The 24023-nt window shown below is 47.9% G+C and overlaps 2 protein-coding genes across 2 annotated transcripts in view; one reads left to right on the top strand and one right to left on the bottom strand.

Moving 5' to 3' along the window:
• The window catches only part of Krt8 (keratin 8), a 39797-nt gene extending 31321 nt beyond the window's left edge, over positions 1–8476 (bottom strand). The window contains exon 1 of the mRNA XM_048363810.1: positions 8389–8476. The gene's annotated coding sequence lies outside the window, so the exon portion shown is untranslated. The remainder of the gene's footprint in view (positions 1–8388) is intronic.
• On the top strand, positions 1691–6020 carry Krt18 (keratin 18). The gene is made up of 8 exons (XM_048363811.1): positions 1691–1792; positions 2293–2716; positions 3510–3592; positions 3901–4057; positions 4741–4905; positions 4997–5122; positions 5287–5510; positions 5838–6020. Exons 2-8 carry the CDS (start codon positions 2294–2296, stop codon positions 5956–5958), a joined length of 1299 nt encoding a protein of 432 aa, XP_048219768.1. The 5' UTR covers positions 1691–1792; position 2293; the 3' UTR covers positions 5959–6020.
• Positions 8477–24023: the final 15547 nt, after the last annotated feature.

Here is a 24023-nt window from a genome sequence, read left to right as displayed (position 1 = left end):
TAAAAGTCCCAGTACCAGCATACACATGCTCTCAGGCAGGCACACGCACATGCACACACACACACACACACACACACACACAGAATTAAATTGACCCCTGCCTATATCCTCCTGGATGTGGCAGATTTGGTCTGTGAAGAAAGGTGTGTCTGTCCAGAAATGAGTATGTGATTAGCATTTCCATCCACTGCCACCCATGGAGACTGACTGAACAGGTTGGTTTTATTCTCCCAGTGTGAGTGAAGACCCTGAAGTTCAGAGAGTTAAGTGACTTCTCCAAAAATCACACAACCAGCAAAGTACCCAAGCTGGCTCACCAAAAGCTTTAAAAAATGCAAAAAGCAGTCCCCAGTGAATTCATACTTCATTGTACAATTGTGCACAATAGCATAATTCCAGAACCTAGAAAGCCAACATGAAGACATAACCCCTCCACATGGCTGGAGCCTCTAACCTCCCCTCAAAGCCTCCATGCAAAACCAGTGGGCATTCATTTGTGTGGTACTTTGCATCCATTTGCCTCCCAACCTTCAGCAGTATGGAGCCTCCCCCAGCCAGGACTGTGGGTCTTTCTCCAAACAAAGGCATCCAGCCTAGAACAATCCAGAGTCACAACTTCATCTGCTCTGTGCCTCCGCTTGGCTGGTCCACTTGCCAGTCTCCTCCCAGGACTACCCCCCCCCCATCTGCCCCCAGCAGCCTCAGCGCAGCCAGAAGATCAATAGGGTCCACTCCAGAGCAAAGAGCAAGGTCTAGGCCCACTACCAGGCCCTGCCTGAAAAGTGAGCTGCGAAACTAACCAACTTGAACTTCTGAGGTGATCCTGGATCATTCCACAAAGGGGTAGTCATCTAGCTTCCCTATGTCCACTCTCACCCTGGAGAAATCTGCCCATGGAGTAGTCTTGAGGTCCTGAGAGTAGTGTGAAGAAAGGCAGGAGAGGAAGGAGAAAGGCCCAGTGGAGAAAGAGGCAGGAGATGGGCAACTTTAGCCAAGTCTCTGCTAGAATGCCCACCCCCACACCCCAGTCACACTACTTTGCTACTAGGGTTTGAACTCAGGCCTTAAACACTGCCTCTAAGCTTTTTTTGCTCAAGGCTAGCACTCTACCTCTTGAGTCACAGCTCCATTTCTGGCTTTTTGGTGGTTAGTTGAAGATAAGAGTCTCGTGGATTTTCCTGCCTCTGCTGGCTTCCAATTGTGATCCTCAGATCTCAGCCTGCTGAATAGCTAGGATTACAGGTATGAACCACTGGCATTTCCTGTCTGTGCTCTCTCTTCTGGCCCTGAACTATGAAGCACACATTCCAGTCCCCAAGAGGGATGGTGAACTCTTGTTGACTGCTGTTCTCCAGAGCCCAATACACAGTAGGCATCCAGTAAATACTTGTTGAATTGTGCCTCCCAGGCTCTGGAAGTATTTGCTTACTCAGGGATGTAGGTTAAGGCTGAAATGCAGTGTGCAGAATTGGAGGCAGAGCCCCTGCTCAAGTCATAGACCAAGATATACACCACCAGGAGTGAGACTGGGTAGGGCAGGGCCAGATGATGGCTCCTAGACTTGAGCTCCTTTGGGGGAGTTTTCAGATGTCAGAAAGTATTGGGTAAGGGAATGTGGTCACATGAGTGAGAGCAAACAAAGTTGACAGCCCAGCACCAGGGGCTGCCAGTGTAAACCAAGAGATCTGAAGCCCGGGATCGAGTTTCTCTTCTTTTTCTTCCAACTTTTTCTCCTCAGCGCTGACTCCTGGGGTTCCAAGATCGCCTGCTTCCCCCAAAAGGCCGACTGCAGGTAGGAGACTTGGGCAAGGGAACGAAGATAGCTAGAGACTCCCACATGCCACTCCACCGCAGTCCACAGCAACTTCCAGCTTTCCAACTTTCCAGCCCACCGGCACCTCGGGATCCTGGCAAAGGGGGGAATATCATTTCCTGCCCTGCAAACCGCAGCCTCAAGAGCCCACAGTCACCTGCTGTCCTTTGTGACTCAGATTAGTCACGCTCCTTTTCATTTATTTTTTATTTATTTATGGAGGAGAGGAGGTGCTGTGCAGAGAAGGGGGGAGAGGTAGGGCTGGAGCCCACATCACAAAGTCCCTCCCCGAGGTCCACCTGCCCGGCCCGGCTGCTGCGCGCGCGCGCGTGCGTGTAGCGGGGGCGGAGCCCGGCTTCTGGGGAAGGTCCCCACCTCCTTGCTCGGAGATAAAAGTCAGGCCACCGCACCGCACCACCACCTGGTGCAGCCCTAACCTGAGTCGTGGTCCGCTCCACCGCCTAACTCTCCTCCGACAGCATGAGCTTCACCACCCACTCCACCTCCTTCTCCACCAACTACCGGTCCCTAGGCTCTGTCCGGGGGCCCAGCCTCTGGGTGCGGCCCGCCAGCAGCGCGGCCAGCGTCTATGCAGGCGCAGGGGGCTCGGGGTCCCGGATCTCTGTGTCCCGCTCCACCAGTCTCCGGAGTGGCCTGGGATCCTCCGGGGGCCTGGCTGCCGCCGGGGTAGGAAGCGTAACAGGACTAAGTGGCATCCAGACCGAGAAGGAGACCATGCAAGACCTGAACGACCGCCTGGCCTCCTACCTGGACCGAGTGCGGAACCTGGAGATGGATAATCAACGCCTGGAGGGAAAAATCCGGGAGCATCTGGAGAAAAAGGGGCCCCCGGTCAGAGACTGGGGACACTACTTCAAGACCATCGAGGAGCTGAGGGCTCAGGTAAGGAACGCAGAGGGAGAGGCCCCAACTTCCAGTCAGGTCTGGCCCTCCAGGTGTCTCTTAACCCCGCCCCCTCCTACAAACACACTCCAGGAACTTTAATGGGGAGAGGTACACCGCCCCTTTCCATATGCACCCCAACCCACTGTCCAAGGGGAAACCGTTAGGAAGGCTTTCAGTTTCCAGCCACACCCCTGGCTAGAACTCAGGAACCCAAGAGCAGTAGCCACACACGGAGGGTTCCTCCCCAGGAAATCATGGGACAGGGACTGCCTGGGGGAAGGTGAGAAAAGAGCCATTAAGTGGACCCTCCAAGGTGTGTATCCCCCCCCTCCCCTCCCGGTCTGGCTGAGTGGGGACAGTCGGAGGGTGGAGGGTTAAGCGGATGTAGCTAAGGCTGAGTCATCTAGGAGTAAACAGGCCTACCTGTGGGAGGGACCAATCCAGGGGGTAGAGGGCCCAGAGCCCAGAGTGAGCAGGTGCACTGGATGGGGAGGGGGGAGGGGTGTCAGAAGAGGGACCCACAAGGAAGAAATGGTCAGTGGGCTGTTCATTTCAGTTTAGGCCAGTCAGCCCAGGCCCAGCAGGAAGAGCCGAGAACACTGGTACTTGGGCGTCCAGAGAAAAGAAGGAAATGGGAGGGGAGGAACACAGGCAGAACTAGAAGATGCAGAGAGAGAGAGAGTTTCTGGCTGTTTCTGCCTGTAGGTTTCACAGACACACACATTCCCCACACAGCCCACTGTCGTTCAGTTTCTACTTATCAAGCAAGCTTTCTCTATAATCCCCTCAGATCTTTGCAAGTTCTGTGGACAATGCCCGCATCCTCCTGCAGATCGACAATGCTCGCCTGGCAGCAGACGACTTCAGAGTCAAGTGAGTCTGGGGGGACCTGGGGGTGGTGCTAAGGGGGATCTTTGAGGTCAAGGTTAGATAGGGGCTCTATGCTGGCAGAGAGCTACAATCCATCCATCTTCTCATTTACCTATTTTAACTATTCTCGTTTAACAATTCATTTGTACAATCGGCTTAATGGTACTATTCCCCAAGTGCCAAGAAAGGGACCACCTGCTTCTTGACTCTGATCGCTGATTTGCAGTGGGCACAGGCTCCTAAGCACACTTAGGAGGTGGAAAATTCTGGATTAGAGATGAGGGTCCCTCTGCTCATCTCCATTCTTGTAGGTATGAGACTGAGCTGGCCATGCGCCAGTCTGTAGAGGCCGACCTCAATGGGCTCCGCAAGGTCATTGATGACACCAATATCACCCGACTGCAGCTGGAGACAGAAATTGAGGCTCTGAAAGAGGAGCTGCTGTTCATGAAGAAGAACCACGAAGAGGTGCGCAGAGACCCAGGGGACGAAGACAGGCATTGGGAGGGTAGATAGAACTAGCCATCTGCAAGCAGCTTGCGTGGAAGTTAAAATTACCAGCCTAGGAGTGACACCTGCCCTGTGCCTCACCAGAGCTGCAGTGTGATGAGGTCCAGACCATGTGGATGAGAGAGGGAGCTGGTGTGGGTGGAGCTTCCTAGAGAAGGTAGAAAGGAACAGGTTTGTGCCAGACCTTAGTGGCTCCTATAATACTAGCTACTCAGGAGGCTGAGATCTAAGGATCAACATTCAAAGCCAGGCCAGGCAAGAAAGTCTACACGACTTTTGTAAACTCCATTTAACCACCAAAAAGCCAGAAGTGGAGCTGTGGCTCAAGTGGCAGAGCACTAGCCTTGAGTCAAAAAAGCTAAAAGACAGCACCCAAGCCATGGGTTCAAGCCCCAGTACCAAAAAAAGCCAACAGGTTTGTGGAAAGAGAAGATAAAATGAAAAGAGAAACCACCTGGGAGTGACAGGCTCAGGCAGTGAGTGACTAACATTCCTAACACATTTGGAGCCCAGAACTGGTATTGTATAGAGTCCAAGCTCAAGGTTTCCTCCAGTCTCCTCTCCAACTGATCTTTTCAGGAGAGGCAATGACCTCTCACCTGGAATTCAGCCTTCCTGATTTTTGTTCCTGCGTTGTTTAGGAAATCAAGGGTCTCCAGGCCCAGATCGCCAGCTCTGGGTTGACCGTGGAGGTAGATGCCCCCAAGCCTCAGGACCTCAAGAAGATCTTGGAAGACATGCGGTCCCAATATGAGGAACTGGCTCGGAAGAACCAAGAGGAACTGGACAAGCACTGGTCCCAGCAGGTATGCCCAGCAGGGGAAAGGCTGGCTACCAGGCCATGGGAGGGAGGCAGCCAGGGAAGGCAAGTCCTGATGGATACTATCTACCCTACAGATTGAGGAGAGCACCACAATGGTCACCATGGAGTCCAAAAACCTTGAAGATGCTAAGGGGGTGCTCACAGAGCTGAGACGCACATACCAGGGCTTGGCTATTGAAAGGGACATCATAGAAAGTGAGGTGAGTACCCTTTGGTCACCTGACCCAGCTCCTCAAGAATATGCCCCCCCCCCCAAATCTCTCTTAGTTGGGCTCAGGCTAAACAGTGTCCCACTCCTACCCCTCCCATCATGGTTTCCCTTGATTCAGGACTGAACTTGGCTCTACCTTCTTGTGTCCCACAGAAGCTCAGCTTGGAAAACAGCCTGCAGGACGTGGAGACCCGCAATAGCATGCAGATAGATCAGCTCAATAGTGTCCTGAAGCACCTGGAGTCTGAACTGGCCCAGACCCGGGCAGAAGGACAGCGCCAGACCCAGGAGTATGAGGCTCTGCTGAATATCAAGGTCAAACTGGAGGCGGAGATCGCCACCTACCGCCGCCTGCTGGAAGATGGGGAGGACTTCAGGTGTGTGGGGGCTCTTCTACCCACACTAAGCCATAGAACACAGCGTTGGTATCCATTGAACACTGGGCTGGTAGTCTGTGTATCAGGGGAGTGGCAGTTCAGAGGGTCTCTCCCAGGCAAAGAGAATGATTAAGTATTGCCCTAGCTGTACTTAGGATACAAGTGAAATTTAGCCTTGAATTTCTCTTTTTCTGGAGAAAATAGCTGAGAGGATCTCAGAGATAAAGGGTGGGTGGGGTCAGGAGGTTTTTATTTTTTGGCCACCGCTCTTGTTTCTCTTCTGCTCTGTGGGGCTGTTTATAACGAGGGTTATATCTTCTATTTCAGTCTCAGTGACGCCCTGGACAGCAGCAACTCCATGCAAACCATCCAAAAGACCACTACCCGCAGGATTGTGGATGGCAAAGTGGTGTCTGAGTTCAATGACACCAAAGTGTTGAGACACTGAGGCAGAGAAATGAACGGGGTACCCTGGGGAACTGAAAGCCAATAAAAGTTGAGAGGACATTGGATGTCACTTGGTGTTTTCATACCTGTGTGCAAAGACTCTGACATCTCATGAGTGACCAAGCATAAGTCCCCTCAGACCCTGGTGAGGAAGTGTGCAGAGGAGGAATCTGAGTTCTTAGAAACACCTCAGACAAAGAGGAGGGCGCAATAGATGTTATACCTTGGGCAATGAGGAAACCACAATAAAATTGTAGAAGCTTCACCTCCAAGAGATTTGGTGGAGGGCTGGATATGGAGCTAGTAAGGATCTTAGTTTGAACCCTAATACCATTTTTTAAAGCATGGAGGGAAGGAGGGAGGGAGGAACAGCAGGAAGAGGATAGGCCAAGCACAGGTGGCTCGTGCCTGTAATCCTAGCTACTCAGAAGGCTGAGATCGAAGGATCAAGGTTCAAAGCCAGCCTGAGCATGAAAGTCCATGAGACTCTTACCTGCAAATAGCCACCAAAAAGCCAGGAGTGGAGCTGTGGGCTCAACTGGTAGAGCTCTAGTCCTGAGCAAAAAAGCTCAGGGATAGTGCCTAGGCCTGAGTTCAAGCCCCAGTATCAACACACACACACACACACACACACACACACACACACACACACACACCAGATGAGAGAGAAAGAGAGAGTGAAGCTAGGCATGGTAGTGGACATCTAATCCCAAAACTCAGGAAGCTGAGGCAGAAGGATCATGTTAGAAGCTAGCTTGTTCTACATACAAGACCCTGTCTGAAAATGGAGAGACCTAATAATCACAAGATTATGATGCTTACTAAAAATCAGAGCCAGAGGAGGAAAATGAGGGTCTGAGCACAACTGACCCTTTCCTGTCCTACCGCTCTGTCCTTGGCCCACTGCCCAGAGCATCCCACATAGAGATTTTCCGGTGCCATCCCACTCTCATTTCCCTAAACCTGTGGCCCTATAGGCTCTGCTTCCATACTCTGTGAGGACGCAGTGTTCAGACTACTCAAGGTCTGCCTAGAGTTGGGGAAACTATGGTCACTGGATACAGAAGCTATATCAAGGTGTAAACTTTTGAGAGCAGTAAATAATCCAGAACTAATACTGTGCTTTGGAAAGATCTACCTTTCTTAGCTTAGAAAAGGAAAATAAAAAACATGCATCAAATCCAAAAGCAAAGAAGGAAATCAAATTGAACATTCTGTATCTCTAACATGGGAGGTGTGGCTTAAGTAGAAGAATATCTGCCTAGCAAGTGCAAGGCTGAGTTTAAACCACAATACTACCTGGGCACCAGTAGCTTACATCTATAATTCTAGCTATTCGGGAGGCTGAGATCTGAGGAGGAAGGTTCAAAGCTAGCCCAGGCAGAAAAATCTATGAGACTCTTATCTCCAATTAACCATTAAAAAAGCTGGAAGTGGGGACTGGGAATGTGGCTTAGTGGTAGAGTGCTTGCCTAGCATGCATGAAGCCCTGGGTTCAATTCCTCAGCACCACATACACAGAAAAGGCTGTAAGTGGTACTATGGCTCAAGTGGTAGTGTGCTAACCTTGAGCAAAAAGAAGCTAGGGACAGTGCCCAGGCCCTGAGTCCAAGCTCCAGGACTGGCAGAAAAAAAAAAAAAAAGCTGGAGGTGGAGGTATGGCTCAAGGGGTAGAGTGCCAGCCTTGAACAAAAAAGCTAAGCGACGATAAATAAACCTCAGAACTGCCAAAAGAAAAAGAAAATCCCTTGGTAATGACTATTAAATACTTCTCTCAACTAGGCATATGCAAACATTTTTGTTTTGTTTTGTTTTACTACTCCTGGGGCTTGAATTCAAGGCCTGGGTACTATCCCCAAGCTTTTTTTGCTGAAGTCTAGTGCTCTACCACTTGAGCCCCAACTCTGTGTCTGGTTATTTTTATGCTTAATTTCAGATGAGGCTCACAGACTTTCTTGCTAGGGGCTTTGAACGGAAATCTCAGATCTCAGTCTCCTAAGTAGCTAGGATTACGGGCATGAGCCACTGGCACTCAGCTTCATTTTGTTTGTTTGTTTGGTTGGTTGGTTTGCTTTTGTTTTATTTATGTAGTACTGAGGAATTGAACTCAGGACCTCATGCATAATAGGCAAGAATTCTACTACTGGAAGCTACATTCCCACTGCTTATTTTGTTTTACATAGGATTAAGCAATTCTGCCCCTTGATTCCTTAAATTCTGCCTGTTAGAGGCAACGTGAAAGATGGCGTCTTTTAATCTGTGGATTGACTAAAAATCTCCCGATCTTGTGTCTGTGCCCTTTGATCGGAGCTATCCCCTACTGCAATCAGTTTTGCAATCACCATGAGCTCCATAAAAGACCAGACTCACAGATAAGCAATCCTGTATGGAAGGTAAATTGCTCCTCACACAAGCAATGCATTCTTCTTACCATTTTGGAGAAAACTGCCCAAAACTTAGGAGGCCACCTTGTCCCTGTTCTGTTCCAGTAATAAAGTAATGATTTCTCTCAAACTCCTCCAAAGGCAAAGACTGAGTTAATGGTTAACCAGACCATACCTGTGACTTGGGACTGTTTTAACACTGCATAACTTTCTCACTCCCTGCCCCTAATTCTCCCCATTTAAAAGGAAGCCAATGTCTGCACCTCTGAGGACACAGCAGAGGTACTGAAGTGCTGTTTTCCCCGAGCTACCATGGAATCTCCTTTCTCTGCCCTACACCATGTCTCTTTATTTGACATATGGGGTTGAGTGGCTCAACCTAATTCAGGACTCCTGGACTTTTGAGCCTGAGGTCTCAGAAACTGGTTTCATGACCTTGAACTTGCTTTGTCAAGCCACACCTGAGGGTTTGATGAGCCTCTTTGGAAAAGTTGTGGCACCCTGGCTGGCATTCACTATAATTCTTCCTCCCAATCCAGCTTTCCTAAAAAGAAAAGCCTATTCACTGTTCACCTAGGGGTGAATGGGAAATAGACAGGCCCAAGAAAGACTGTTTGTAGCCAACCTTACAGGACATAGGCCTGTCCAGAGCTACAACAGAAAGTCCCTGGTGGAGCCCAAGTAGTTAGTGCTTGCAGCTGAACCAAACTATCAATGAAACCTGAGACTACACGCTCCAAGTGATTGATTTTTTTTCCCCCTGTGGAGTCAGTTCCCAAGGGGCTTAATGAACTCAATCCTCACTGCAATCCTGTGAAGTATGCAAGGGAGTGTGAATTACTGGCTCTGCCTCAAAGAGCTACGCACTGAGGTCCACCACATCAGGTGACTGTCATCGGCCCTGGGTTGCTAAGCTGGGAGCTTAAAGCAGAAAACAACATCTCCAAGCTCCCCAGGCCCAAGCTCTTTCTTCTGCGTGTTGTGACTTAAGAGCTGGCTGGCGGCAGGTTGGAATCACCCAGGGACCCTAACAAACAAAGCTGAGGCCTGGGGACTCCGCCCCAGAGGCTGTGATTCAGTTGGTCAGGAGTGAGGCCCCAGGACTCCAGGGAAATGTTTGAAAAGTTCCCCAGGTGATTTCAATTGGCAACCGTGCCTGAGAGCCAGGCCCCAGCCATCCCTGGGGTCTGCATTCCTTCCTGTAGTAGGTGTTTTAATTAAACAATGCCCTTTTGGAAAGGCCCCAAGGCCACAGGGACAATTCTCTTCATTCCCTGGCAGGGAAAGTCTGCCCCCCTGAGGGGCAGCCCATGTACCCTCTGCTCCAGAGGGACAGATTAGCTCTCCCTAGGTTATAGAGTCACCAGTTCCAAACTGAATCAGACTCCTTTCATCTACCCCAAGGCTGTCCAGACCACGGACCACTGAGTGGTAGGGAAAGTACAAAATAGCATGTGTGTCATATAGTGCCATTGTGCAAAGATAAAAATGCATATGTAAACTAATTCATATGCATAGATCCTAGTATAGGAAGGACAAGATACTGGAATTAATATCTATTTCTTCCCCCATCCTCCCTTGGGAGTGCCAGATCTGGGGCTTGAACTCAGGGCCTGAATGCTGTCCTTTAGCTTTTTTGCTCAAGGCTGGCATTCTACCATTTGAGCCACAACTCCATTTCTGGCATTTTGCTGCCTCGTTGAAGATAAGGGGCTCTCAAATTGGTATGCCTAGGCTTGCTTCAAACTTCAGTCCTCAGATTCTACCCTCCTGCATAGCTAGAATTCCAGGCATGAGCTTCCATCACCCAGCCAGAATGAAATCAATTTATAAGGGTTCAGAGATTGCAGTCTCTGCATGCTGGCTCTACTACTTGAGAATCTAGCTATTGGAATCTATTTCCTTAGCTATAAGAGAAAAAAAAACTGAATTCAATACAATGAAGCAGAGGTAGCAGAAATCCCCAAATTGGAGAAAGAAATACAAACAAAAGAGAAGAGTGTTGACGCAGATGACCAATGACCAGGCATGTCAGGTGTTCTCAAGCACCTAGAGGACACTTCCTTTGCTGAGGCATTAGGAATGCACTAGAGAGAGAAGCACAGCATTTGTTCACAGTACCTATTCACTGCTTCAGTAGGAAGATTTTGTTTTCATTTTTGTGATGCCAGGTTCTGGACTCGGGACCTTGTGCATGCCAGGCATATGCTCTACCACTGAGCTGCACCCCTAGCCCTGGAAGGATGCCCAAGAGACAGGGACAAAAGCCAGATGAAGAGAAACATAGGCAAGGCTTAGAAGGTTGCAATCGCAGGAACTTCTGTCCCCATGGAACTGGGGTGTGCCACCTATCTGGCAGGCAGATGTGAAAGAAAGAAGGAAGGAAGGAAGGAGGAAGGAAGGAAGGAAGGAAGGAAGGAAGGAAGGAAGGAAGGAGGAAGGAAGGAAGGAAGGAAGGAAGGAAGGAAGGAAGGAAGGAAGGAAGGAAAGGAGGAAGGGAGGGAGGAAGGAAGGAAGGAAAGGAGGAAGGGAAGGAGGGAGGGAGGGGGAGATGGGGGAGGGGAGGCAGAGAAGAAGAACAGAAAGAAGGAAGGAAGGAAAGAAAGAAGGAAAGAACTAAACATACAGGCAAGCATTTTATTTTTCTGGGCATTTATTCCAGAAAAATAGAAACTTATGTTTACAGAAAGTCTCTACAAGAATAGCAGCTTTATTCTTCCTAGCCAAACACTGGAAATGATCCAGATACCCTTCAACAGGTGAATGCTTAAGAAAACTGAGCTACCTCCATACCGTGAAAACCTCTTTAATAAGAAAAAGAAATGAATTATTGATGCATGCAAAAACTTGAATGAATCTTCCAAGAATTTATACTGACTGAAAGAAAAAGAAAAAAGTCTCAGAAGGTCACATGCTATATTAATTCCATTTATACACTTATCAAAGTGACAAGACTATAGAAATGAAGAGTAGCTTGGTGATTGGCAGGGAATAGAGCCAGAGAGAAGTAGATGTAGCTATAGGAAAAAAGTATGCTTGAGCCACTCCCCCAGCCCAGCTTCTTGCTGGTTATTTTGGAGATGAAATCGCCTGCATTTTTCTGCTGGCCTCAAACTACAATCCTCAGATCTCATCCTCCTCAGTAGATAGGGTAACAGGTGTGAGCCACGAGCACTAGGCTAGTGGCAATTAACACCAATATCCTGTCTGTGATGTTGTATGGTAGTTTTGTCAGATATCACCCAGGAATCTGGGTAACAACAATCTCAAAATAAATGTTTAATTTTTGAAAAATAGGTATGTAAAGTGGTGGGTGGGCAGGAGTGTGCATGGTGTGTAGGGGTTGTGGGTATGTGTTTGTGTGTGTTTCCCTGGGACTCAAACCCAGGGTCTCAAAAAAAACAGAAAAGAATTTTCAAGATTGTTTTTTCAAATCTCTGATGGGTTTTCTGAAACAAGCATCCCTCATCGCCTCCCTGCCACCCCACCCCCAAGTTTTCCTCTTAAGTATTAAAGATATGAAAGAACTCTTCCTTCTTCATTTGTTTGGTTTTGATTTTTGCCAGTCCTGGAGCTTGGACTCAGGGCCTGAGCCCTGTCCCTGGCTTCTTTTTGCTCAAGGCTAGCACTCTACCACTTGAACCACAGCGCTACTTCACAGCCACAGCTGAGGAATCAAACCCCGTATATGAGGAGAGCACTCTACCACTAGGCCATATTCCCAGCCCCTCTTCATTCTTATCTAGAAGACTGGAGGAAGGCTACTTGAGGCCTAGCTCTCAAGAATTCCAGAACAAACTGGAAACTGAAGATTCTTCCAGCTAGGAGGTGCTATGAGGCAAAGGGACTCTGGGAGGCTGTGCCAAGAATGTCCCCCACCCATATCAATCCATTTCCCCTAGCTTGGCTATGCCAGAGTGCAGATTAGGAAGACGCTGAGGTCTACTGACTGCCAGCCACCACCTGTGGTTCCCTGAGGTTGGGGGGCCAGGCTGGGTGAGGAACATCAGCATCCACTCCACTGCGTTGGGCTGGGGACACCCAGGACGCACAAAGAGAAAGGGTGCAGAAGGGATGCAGCGTCCCCACACAGGGTGCAGTTTGCCAATCCATAGGACTGGGGGTGCAGAACCCGGGCACCAACCTCTGCTACACATTTCCTTCCTTAAAAGGGGTGCTGGTGGGCTGGGAATATGGCCTAGTGGCAAGAATGCTAGCCTCGTATACATGAAGCCCTGGGTTCGATTCCCCAGCACCACATACTTAGAAAATGGCCAGAAGTGGCGCTGTGGCTCAAGTGGTAGAGTGCTAGCCTTGAGCAAAAAGAAGCAGGGACAGTACTCAGGCCTTGAGTTCAAGGCCCAGGACTGGCAAAAAAAAAAAGGGGGGGGTGCTGGTGGACATGGATTGGGGGGGGTCTCTCCTTTATAAGGTCTATCCTCACTCTAGGAGAGCCAAAACTCCCCCAGCATTCCCCTAGGGGCCCAGACTTGGGCACTCTCTCCCCATCCCTCCCTACAGCCCAGTCCTGCTTCTTCCTTGGTGGTGACTTTAGGCACCCCTCCCCTCCCCAGACCCAAAGCCACATTCTGTCCTGGCCCCGCCCATCAACCAGTGAAACTTGCAGGTGGCTCCACCATCTGGCTTGGCCTGAGTCTGTGGTGGCAGGTGCCAGGGTGGCAAATTGGGCAGGTTGTGCACTGAGAGAGATCAGGAGAAGTCCCATACACACACCCTCAGATGTAGTGAGAGCCAGCACTCCTCCCAGACAGCAGTGGAGCTAGGCCTCCTGGGCTCAAGTTCCAGCACTTGCTGAGTGACCTTGAACAAGTTATTTAAACTCTTAGAGTCCCCAAGGCCTTAAAAATAAGACTGAAGAGTCCATTCTTAGCCAAGAGCAAATGTCTCATGCCTGTAATCCTAGCTATTCAGGAGGCTGAGCTCTGAGGATCTTAGTTCAAAGCCAACCAGCCAGAAAGTGTGTGAGACTCTTATCTCTAATCATCCAGAGGTGGAGATGTGGCTCAAGTAATAGAGTTTCAGCTTGAGTGACAAACCTAAAAGACAGCTCCCAGGCCCCTGAGTTTAAACCCCAGTACTGGCAAAAAAAAAAAAAAAAAAAAAAAAAAAAAAAAAAAAGTCATTCTTCTTGGGTCTGGGGGAAAGAATAAAAAATTGAAATCCATAAAACTTTTTACATATCTTGTGAGGCCCCCCCAGTAAGTGCTATATAATGTTGATACTATTAAGTCATTAGAGCTGGGGACCAGTGGCTCACTCCTGTAACCTAGTCAGGAGACTGAGATATGAGCATGCCAATTCAAAGCCAACCCAGGCAGGAAAATCCATGAAACTCTTACCTCCAATTAACTACCAGAAAACCAGAAGTGGTGCTGTGGCTCAAAGTGGTAGAATGCTAGCCTTAAGTAAAAAAGCTCAGGGACAGGGCCCAGGCTCTGAGTTCAAGCCCCATCACTAACACACACACACACACACAAAGTCATTGGCATGCCTGAATTTCAATGTCTTCTTTCCTGGTTGAGTGATTGAGCCTGCCCCTCCCTCTCCAGCAGGCCTGTCAATCCAGTTATGCTGCCCACTAGCTGTCAGCAACGAGAAAGGTGGTAGTCCCACCCTACTCCCCAGCCTCATTCCTCACGCTGGGATGGGTCTCTCCCCCCTCCTGACCCCTGGGGAAAGTTTCTGCAGTCTGCTGAGAGAGGTAAGGCCTGGGTCATCAGCAGGGTGAGAAAATTTGAGGCTATACAGTATGAACTCCCATTCCCTGCACTCTACCTTCTGAACCAGCCTCCCTTTGGGCCTCAGGTCTTTTTTCATGGGTAAAGATATTCTACGGAAAGGAAAATAAGTGGAAGGGTCCTTGCATGCAGGAGGTCCTGAGTTCAATCCCCCTTTCATTTTTTATTTTTATTTTTTGCAGTGCTGAGATGAATCCAGGGCTTCACATATGCAAGCATTTTGCCACTAAGCTACTGTCTTGGCCCAAGTTATACCTTTCTTTCTTCTTTCTTTTTGTGACAGTACTGGGGCTTGAATTCAGGGCTTCACATTCTCACTTGGCTTTTGCCACTTACGTGTGCTACCACTTGAATCATACTTCCAACCTCCACTTCCAGCTATTGGCTGGCTAACTGAAGAGTCGTATGGACTTTTCAGTTTTGGCTGGCTTGAACCTGTGATCCTCAGATCTCAGCCTCCCAAGTAGCTAGGATTCGGGAGTGAGCCGCAGGCGTCCAGAAAGATAGTCCCTTCTTGAGCACACATGGAAGTACAAGACATTGGGCTGGCACCTCAACTGTAACAGTAACTTGTGATGATCCCCTGAAATACTGTGTGAGTGGAGGTGAGCCAAGGAGTTGTTTCCATTGCTTCCCCACATTCTATAATCCTGGGATGGAATTGCAGGAGGCCCTCAGGTCTCCCCATGTCTCTCTTCCCACTTCTTCCAACTGACCACCCATGTCAGTTCAGCTAGGGGTAATTTGTCTTCCTGAACCTTAGAAATAACCCCAGCAGCTAGGATAGTACCTGGCATATAATAGGTGGTCAATAAATAAATGTGTTTTGTATTAATGAATGGCTATCTCAAGTTCGACCTTTCCAAGCAGGAATCTTCCTTGTGAACTTGCTGATGTCAGTCCCCTATGTGAAGACATTTCTGACGTGCAGTCTCCATTGGACACCCTCATTGCTGCAGTGTGTTTGTTCCTTCCACTTGCCTGAAGCTGCCCTCCTAATCTTCTAGATCCAGCGCTGCCCACCAGACTTAGACGGACCTTCCTCTGCCTTAGGTTTTCTGTGTGGGGAAGTTGATGTGTCATGCCTAACCTGCATACAAGGGAGCCCTGAACACGTACAGGAATGCAACTCTACTGCTGCCTGGAGAGGTGCCTGCAGGCTGGATGGGCTAATCGCTGAAGTGATTGGAACCCCAACCACGCTCAGTCTTCAGTGACTATTCTCCTCCAATGGCTTCAGCCACCCCTCTAAAGATCTGAAGACTTGACTTTCCATTGTTGAACTTCCACTGGGCCCTTCCCACACATGCTCGTGCTTAAGAACTGCTTTATGTCCGTGGATAGAGCCGATGATCTATACTCCAGGCTATGGAGCCAGAGTGGGTAAGAGAGAAGAAGGCACTTTGTTTTTTTTGTGCCAGTGCTGAGGTTAAACTCAAGGCCTCGGCTCTGTCGCTTCATTTTTTTTCCACTCAAGGTTGGCTCTCTACCAGTTGTGCTACATCTCCACATCTGGCCTTTATTTTCAGTAGTTTAATTGGAGGTAAGAGTCTCATAGACTTTCCTGCCCAGGCTGGCTTCAAACTTTGATCTTCAGATCTCAGCCTCCTGAACAGCTAGCATTATAAAGTGTGAGGCATCAGCGCCTGGCTAAGTGTGTGATTTATTTTCTGATAAAATGAACAGGGGAGGCTAAACTAGATCAGAATATATCCAGGTGATTGAAGTGAGAGAGGGTGAATACTGTTATTCTAATATATATATATATATATATATATATATATATATATGGATACATACACATACATATGATATCACTGTGGATTTTTTAAATTGTTTTTATTTTTAAGTTGTTGAACAAAGAGGTTACAATTCCATTAGTCAGGTTGTAAGTACGATGTATTTCAATCAATCTCACCCCTTCCATTGTTCTCCCCCATTTCCTCTTTTCCCATTTCTACTCTCAAGTTACATAGTTCCGTTTTTACACAAGGTACATTGAATATAATAACTGTGTTTGGTCACCTTTCCTTTCTCTATTTTTGTTCCCCCCAGCCCCCTTCCTGTGCCCTCAAAACATATTAAAACATACATATATTATCACATATGTTTGTATTTTAGATCTAGCTTTCACTGTGAATTTTTTTTGTTTTCAAGGTCTGAACTCAGCATATTGTACTTGCTAGGCAGTCATCCACTCTACCACTTGAGCCATACCTGACCCTTTTTGCTTCTATTACTTTTTTGTTACATAGCATTGGATCCTCATATCTCAGCCTCCTGAGTAGCTAGGATTACAAGTGTGAGCCACAATATGCCCCTTTGCTTTTCTAATAGGATCTTACTTTTCCCAGACCAGCCTGGGTCTAAATTCTGTTATTTATTCTGTATAGCTGGAATGATAGTCACATCACCACTCCCAACTTTTACTGGTTGAGAGAGGGTCTGAAGAACTTTTTGCTCTGGCTGGCATCAAACAGTCTTTTGGTCTCAGCCTCTGGAATAGCTGGAATTACAGGCGTGAGCTACCACTCCCCACTTTATTTTTTTTCTAGCCTTAATTTTTTTTTTTTTTTTTTTTTTTTTGGCCAGTCCTGGGCCTTGGACTCAGGGCCCGAGCACCGTCCCTGGCTTCTTCCCGCTCAAGGCTAGCACTCTGCCACTTGAGCCACAGCGCCGCTTCTGGCCGTTTTCTGTATATGTGGTGCTGGGGAATCGAACCTAGGGCCTCGTGTATCCGAGGCAGGCACTCTTGCCACTAGGCTATATCCCCAGCCCCTTTTTCTAGCCTTAATTTTTAAATGTTTAAAAGCCACCAATTTAGACATGGGGATGTAGCTCAATAGAGAGTACTTGCCTAGTATGTGCAAGGCCCTGGATTCAATCCCCTAACACTGAAAAAAGGCCAATAGTCTTAGAGCACTTGGCTCTCTTGCTTTGAACATCTAGTCTGGTCAGAATATGACCCACCCGCCTTGTCTGTTCCTCTTCCTCCTGCCTTTAGGCAGCACTTCCAATAGAAACTCCTGAAGCAATGGAAAAGTTCTGGGCTATATGTTAGTCACTAGCCATGTATGGTTTAAAAGGTACCTAATGTGGCTGAGAAAATTATTTTAGATTCTCCGTGTGTGTACGTGTGTGTGTGTGTGTGTGTGTGTGTGTGTGTAAAAGAGAGAGTTCTGGGGCTTCAACTCAGGGCTTGCCACTGTCCCTGAGCTTCATTTTGCTCAAGGCTGGTGCCCTACCACTTTTTTTTTTTTGGTGGTTAATTGGAGATAAGTGTCTCACACACTCTCCTGCAGGCTAGCTTTGAACCTTGATCCTCAGATCTTAACCTCATGAGCAGTTACAATTACAGACTTAAGCAACCAGTACACAACCTAAATTTTTGTTGCAGTGGTAGCTAGATCCTAATCTGTGTGTGTGTGTGTGTGTGTGTGTGTGTGTGTGTGTGTGTGTGTGTGTGTGTGTGTGTGTTGGCACTGGGCTTGGACTCAGGGCCTTTCATTCTGATTTGGCTTTTTCCACTCAAGATTAATGCTCTACCACTTAAGCCACAGCCCTACTTCCAACTTTTTGCTAGTTAATTGGAGATAAGAATTTCACAGGTGGGCTGGGAGTTTGGCTCAGTGATAGACTGCTTGCCTAGCATGCATGAAGCCCTGGATCAATTCCTCAGTACCACATAAACAGAAAAGGCCGGAAGTAGCACTGTGGTTCAAGTGGTAGAGCACTAGCCTTGAACACAGAGAGGTTCAGGGACAGAGCCCAGGCCCTGAGTCCAAGGCCCAGGACCAGCCAAAAACAAAAAAAACAAAATGGGCTGGGAATGTGGCTTAGCGGTAGGGTGCTTGCCTGGTATGCACTAAGGCCTGGGTTCGATCCCTCAGCACCACATAAACAGAAAAAGCCAGAAGTAGTGCTGTGGCTCAAGAGGTAGAGTGCTAGCCTTGAGTAAAAAGAAGCTAGGGTCAGCACTCAGACCCTGAGTTCCAAGCCCTCATGACTGGCCAAAAACAAAACAAAACAAAGAATCTCAGAGGCCTTTCTGCTTGGGCTGGCTTTGAACTAAGATCCTCAGTTCTCCTGAGTAGCTAGGATTACAGTCTTGAGTCACCAGCACCAGACCTAATCAGTCTATATGGTTAAGGCAGTACAATTCCAGACTGTGTGTTCCCTGTGAACATAGGCTGGGATACATTGCTTGTTGTGCCCTGGTACCTAGAAAAATTCTATCACCTGTTCAGTCATCAGTACAGAGCAAGTGTTTGTTTTCTCTTTGTCAATTCTAGGATTTGAACTCAGGGTCTCACACTTACTCCAATAGTGCTTTTACCAATTTCAGCCAAACCTCTAGTTCTATTTTTGCTGGTTATTTTGGAGATGGAATCTAACAAACTTTTCTGTCCAGGCTGATACTGAACCATAATCCTCTAGATCTCCGTCTTCTGAAGAGCTAACATTACAGCTATGAGCCATGGTCGCATGACAAGTTGCTAACATTTTTCAATGTTTCCCAGGTACCACCAGGTGCTGGTGACTCACACCTGCAATCCTAGTGACTCAGGAGGCTGAGATCTGAGGATTATGATTCAAAGCTAACCCCAGGTGGGAAAGTCCAAGGTACTCTTATCTTTAATTAGTCAGCAAAAAGCCAGAAGTGGTGGAGCACTAGCCTTAAACAAAAAAAAAAAAAAAAAAAAAAAAAGCTCAGGGACAGCATCTAGGCCCTGAGTTCAAGCCTCAGAACCAGCCTTTTAAAAAAAAAATTCTGAGTATAGAAATCACATTGCACATCTCAGTCACCTAGATCCCCTTTGTAAAGGGAAGGCACCAGACTATAAATCTTGCTGTCTTTGAGGAATGCTCAGTGCAAATATTTATAAGCTCTAGGCACCACCAGTCTCCTTTGAAAAAGCTTTGCCCTTCCTCCCAGGGGCCTTCAATCATTCTGTACATGCTTAAGGAAGTACAGCCTGGACCCAGGACCAGACCCCCAGTTTTCAGCCCTGATTGCAAACACAGAGCACACAAATAAAAATTCAAGCAGCCCAAGGATACAAGAAAGATGAGGAGTTCATTCAGAGAGAAGGAATGGCACGGCAGTTAATCCTGCAGGTATTCCATGGGAGGGAACAGGTAGCACAGGTAGAACCCAAGGGAGGCAGTGACACAGGTAGACATTCTAGATGAGAGAATAAGAACAAAGTGCCCGTGTCCTGGCTGCCTACCTAACACATTGTGGATATGCAATAAATATAAGTTCCTTGGCTTTGCTTGAGCATGCAGTTAGGGCCCAAACTTTTGCTCTTGGCTTCCAGACTAACAAGAGTGTATGAGTAGGCAAATGCCAAGCCTTGGGCAGAACACTGCCAGGGAGATAACCTTGGGCTAACAGGAGCAGCTAGTCATGCAGTGAGGGTCAGTTCAGCTAAAAGCAACACAAAAGGATCTGCTTGTGGTGGTCAGGATTGCCAATCTTCCAGCTACCCAAAGGCCTAGCCCTGAAGATCTTGGCTGTGCCCAGCTATGCCTTCAAAGCTCTACTACTACGTGAGAACCAGTGGCACCCACCTGTAATCCTAGCTACTCAGGGGGCTGAGATCTGAGAAACATGGTTCGAAGCCAGGCTAAGCAGGAAAATCCATGAGACATGTCCAATTAGCCACCAAAAAGCAAAAAGCCAGAAGTAGAGCTATGGCTTAAGTGGTAGAATGCCAGCCTTGAACAAAAAAGCCAAGCAAGGCACTGAGTTCAAACCCACTACTGGCACAAGAAAACAAAAAATCAAAACAAAACCCTACGGCCTTGTCTAGTATCAACCCAGGTAGGTCACATGGTGTTCCACAGGACTTCTTTTTTTTAAAAATTCCTGGGGTACTGAATTCAGGACTTAGTATTTGCTAGGAAAAATGCAAAATGACATCTCCAGCCCCTTCTCACAGCTCTGAGATGCAAAGGTCTCCTGGAGCTCTCTCTCACCTGCCACCACTTCCAGGCCTCAAGTACCCCAGCCTACACCTTCCCAGGAAATCCAGCTTGTTCAAGTTCCTACCAAATAATATTTTTAAAAAGCATGCTTAAAAGTCAATATAGGGTTGGAGACATAGCTCAGTGGTAGAATGATTGCATAATAGGGGGTTTGACATCCAGCAAAAAGAAAAAAGTAGAGCTAGAGTGTAGTATTATTCAGTGTCTTCTTTAAGCATTTCAAACTCCAAAAAGTTCTGTAAAGTGGCCAGGTGCTTGGGCTGGGACTGTGGCTTAGTGGTAGAGTGCTTGTCTAGCATTCATGAAGCCCTTGGTTCCCTTCCTCAGTATCACATAAATAGAAAAAGCCAGAAGTGGCACTGTGGCTCAAGTGGTAGAGCACTAGCTTTGAGCAAAGAGAGGCTCAGGGACAGTGCCCAGGCCCTGACTTCAAACCCCAGGACGGGCAAAAAAAAAAGGTGTCCAGATGCTGATGGCTCACACCTGTAATACTAGCTAATCAGGAGGAAGCTTACATGCATCTCATTTGCTTGAGTGCCCATGTGTGCGTGCGTGTGTGCATACGTACGTGGGTGTGTGTTGACTACCCTATACGGTGCTAGGGCCCTGTGGGCAAGAAAGTACATGAAGTACAATCTCAAAGGAGACTAAGGAGAGACAAAAATAAACAAACAGAAACAAACTGGATTGAGCAGACCAGAAGACTTCAGAGGAGTTTTCTGGCCTGGAGAAAAGGCAGCCTTGGCCAGGCACTGGTGGTTCACACCTGTAATCCTAGCTACTCAGGAAGCTGAGATCTGAGGATCATGGTTCAAAGCCAGTCCATGCAGAAAAGTCTGTGAGACTCTTATTTCCAATTAACCACCATCAAAACAGAAGTGGTGCTGTGGCTCAAATTGGTAGAGTGCTAGGCTTGAGCAAAAGAGCTCAAGGACAGTGCCCAGGCCTCAACTTCAAGCTCCATGACAGACAAAAAGAAAAAGGAAAAAAGAAAAAAGAAAAAAAAAAGCAGCCTTGGGTAAAAGGAATGGTGCTTTGGGCCATGCCAGGAGCCCAGGTCAGACTGATTCGATGTGTAATTGGGTCAAGGCTCTTTCCTCTCTAGAACCAGTTTTGTTTCATTTGGTGTCCTTTCCCTTTTCTTTCTTTTTCAGTTTTTTGTTTTTTTGTGTTGTTGTTTTTGGTTTTTTCCAGACGAGGTCTGGAACTTGCAGTTCTCCTGCTTCAGCATTCTGAGTGCTATGATTTTAGGTGTGTGCCAACCTACCTGTCTTGGGCCCAATTTTCTCACTGACAAAATATGAATTTAACTTTCAGTCTCCTAGAAGGATCCTTCCACTTTGTTTGATGCCCAAGATCTGTAAGACTGCTACTTGGGAGGAGATAATTAGATCTAGTCATTTTAATCTCCAGACCAAAGTGTGGGAGCCAAAGCAGGTAGGTTACTGCCAAAAGAAGAGTTTCTAAAACATGCTCCTGGAGTAGGAAGGGGCCCACTTTATGCATGGTGTAGGGTCACAAGAGGTGGCCACGGGACCCCTTCCCTGAAAGATTCCCTAAGCTCAACCTCAAGAGACGCTTTGGGTTTGTGGAACATTGGCAAGTTACCAAGTGGCCCCAGTAATTTGATCTTTGAGCAGGTCTAGAAGACCAGAGCAGTAACTCAAGTTCTAGGCCTGGAGTAGGACGCTGGGGTTCAGAGGAGAGTGGAAATGCCCTTTAGGGCTAATCACCGATGGCTCACACCTATAATCCTACCTACTCAGGAGGCTGAGATCTGAGTATCATGGTTCAGAGCCAGTCCAAGCAGAAAAATCTGTGTTGCTTATCTCCATTTAACCAGCAAAAAAGCCAAAAGTGGAGATGTGATACAAGTGATAGAGCACCAGCCTTGAGAGAAAAAAGTCAAGTAGGAGGACAAGTTCCTGAGTTCAAGCTCCTATACCAGCACCAAAAAAAAAAAAAAGGAGAGGAATGGAGGGAGGGAGAGAGGGAAGGAGGGAGGGAGAGAGAGAGGGAGAGAGGGACAGAGAGAGGGAGAGAGGGACAGAGGGAGGAAAGGAGGGAGGGAGGGAGGGAGGGAGGGAGGGAGGGAGGGAGAGAGGGAGGGAGGGAGGGAGGGAGGGAGGGAGAGAAATATCCTCCAGGAACCAGACTATGATGTGTCACACATTTAAGGAGAGAAAACTTGTAACTCATGTAATTTAAAAGAAAAAAAATTCAGTGCTGGGATGTGGCTTAGTGGTAGAGTGCTTGCCTACCATGCATGAAGCCCTGGGTTCGATTCCTCAGTACGAGGTAAACAGAAAAAAAAAAACAGTGGTAGAGTGAGACTTAGCATGAACAATGATCTGTGTTTAACTACTAGCACACACACACACACACACACAAAAAAAAAAAAAACCCTAATAATTGGTTGGCACAGTAGCTCCATGCTAGAGCACCTGCCTGGCATGTATGATTCTTGATTCCAATCACCACATGCACACACAAAATAATTATTATAATACAAATTATACACCCAGTAGAATCTAACTAGTAGGCCAGTATGGGTTTGTGGCAACAAGGGTTAGCCAAGTTAGGGAGAGAGGCTGTGTGCGTACTTGATCCCCTCCCCTCAAGCCCATTTTTCACACACACACACACACACACACACACACACACACACACACACACACACTGTTACTAGGGCAGGTAGGGGGTCTGAGACCTATACTGGGATGAAGAAGGATGAGCAAAAACTCTAGGGTCTGAGATTGTAGCACTCCACTTAATTTTCTCTCCATCTCTATAATAACAGATATGAATGGCCCAGTCCTACCTTGCAGAAGTTCTTCTATAAGAACTAAGCCTTGAACAGGGCCTGGGCACTGTCCCTGAGCTTTTTCACTTAAGGTTGGTGCTCTCCCACTTGACCCACAGCTCCATTTCTGGCTTTTTGCTGGTTAATTGGAAATAAGAGCCTCATGGACTTTCCTGCCTAGACTGTCTTGGAACCACAATCCTCAGATCTCAGCCTCCTGAAGTAGCTAGGATTACAGGTGTGAGCCACAGGCGCCTGACTGAGATGTCCCTTTCTCTGGCAGCACAAAGACAATCCTAGGGCTTCCACCCCCACTATTTCTGCAAGCATCCATTCCTGTTCTATGGTCCTACACTCAGAAATTAGTGCAGGTCTATACTCTGTGGTTCTTCATGTGCCCCAGGACTGACTTATGGCGAGTGGAGATAGAAATCAGTAAGGCTGGGATCTGGGACGTTAGACATAGAACACAAGGGTGACACTGTAGGAGCTTCTGTGAGTGGCATCCAGGGGGCTGGCCCTGTGGGTCCGATGCTTTCATTCTAAGCTGTTCCCTTTGTTCTTGAAGGTCTGCCCTGCTGCTCCTCCATTCTCCACTCCATCTTCCCAGGTAAGAAGGCAGCCCCTGGTGACAAGCAGTGAGCCGAATCCTCCCCAGGGGGCGCTATACATTCTGGCCCTGAACAGTTCATCCTGTCCCCGCTTATCCAGAAGCCTCTGGGTACCAGTTCTGGTGTGGACAGAACTCCTGGCCAAACATGGACACAGCACGATAATCCCAGTGTAAGTTCCACCCAAGGAGGGCTCCATGCAGATGCCCCTGCCTGTCCAAAGTCTTCACCCTGTACCTGCCTTAACTAGGTAACTGAACTGCTGGCCTGTGTCCAAGATGATGCAGGGCTGGGTGACCCCCAGCCGGCCCTCCCTTATCTAGAGCAAGGGCAGGGAGGTATGGCCAGGTGAGGGGAGATGGCTGCCTCTAGGTATGCCAGTTACCTAGGTAAAACAGGTACTAGGTGGAGACTCACTCTGTAAACATCTTTATGGCTTCCCATTGTTGAAAGTGTAAAACCTACTCTTATCCCTGCATTCCATCTCCTCCACCTCCACCTTGGGTCTCCTTCCTTAA

This window comes from Perognathus longimembris, chromosome 1 (genome assembly GCF_023159225.1).
Source record: "Perognathus longimembris pacificus isolate PPM17 chromosome 1, ASM2315922v1, whole genome shotgun sequence".
In the NCBI taxonomy this organism is placed as follows: domain Eukaryota; kingdom Metazoa; phylum Chordata; class Mammalia; order Rodentia; family Heteromyidae; genus Perognathus; species Perognathus longimembris.
Note: the sequence above shows the minus strand (reverse complement) of the source record. Positions and strands in the feature narration are given on the sequence as shown.

Bases quoted from the DNA above. Each gene is read 5' to 3' on its own strand.
- Krt18 (XM_048363811.1), top strand. From the start codon at position 2,294: ATGAGCTTCACCACCCACTCCACCTCCTTCTCCACCAACTACCGGTCC. The intron at 2,717-3,509 runs GTAAGGAACGCA...TAATCCCCTCAG, and splicing joins TCGAGGAGCTGAGGGCTCAG to ATCTTTGCAAGTTCTGTGGA. The intron at 4,906-4,996 runs GTATGCCCAGCA...TCTACCCTACAG, and splicing joins ACAAGCACTGGTCCCAGCAG to ATTGAGGAGAGCACCACAAT.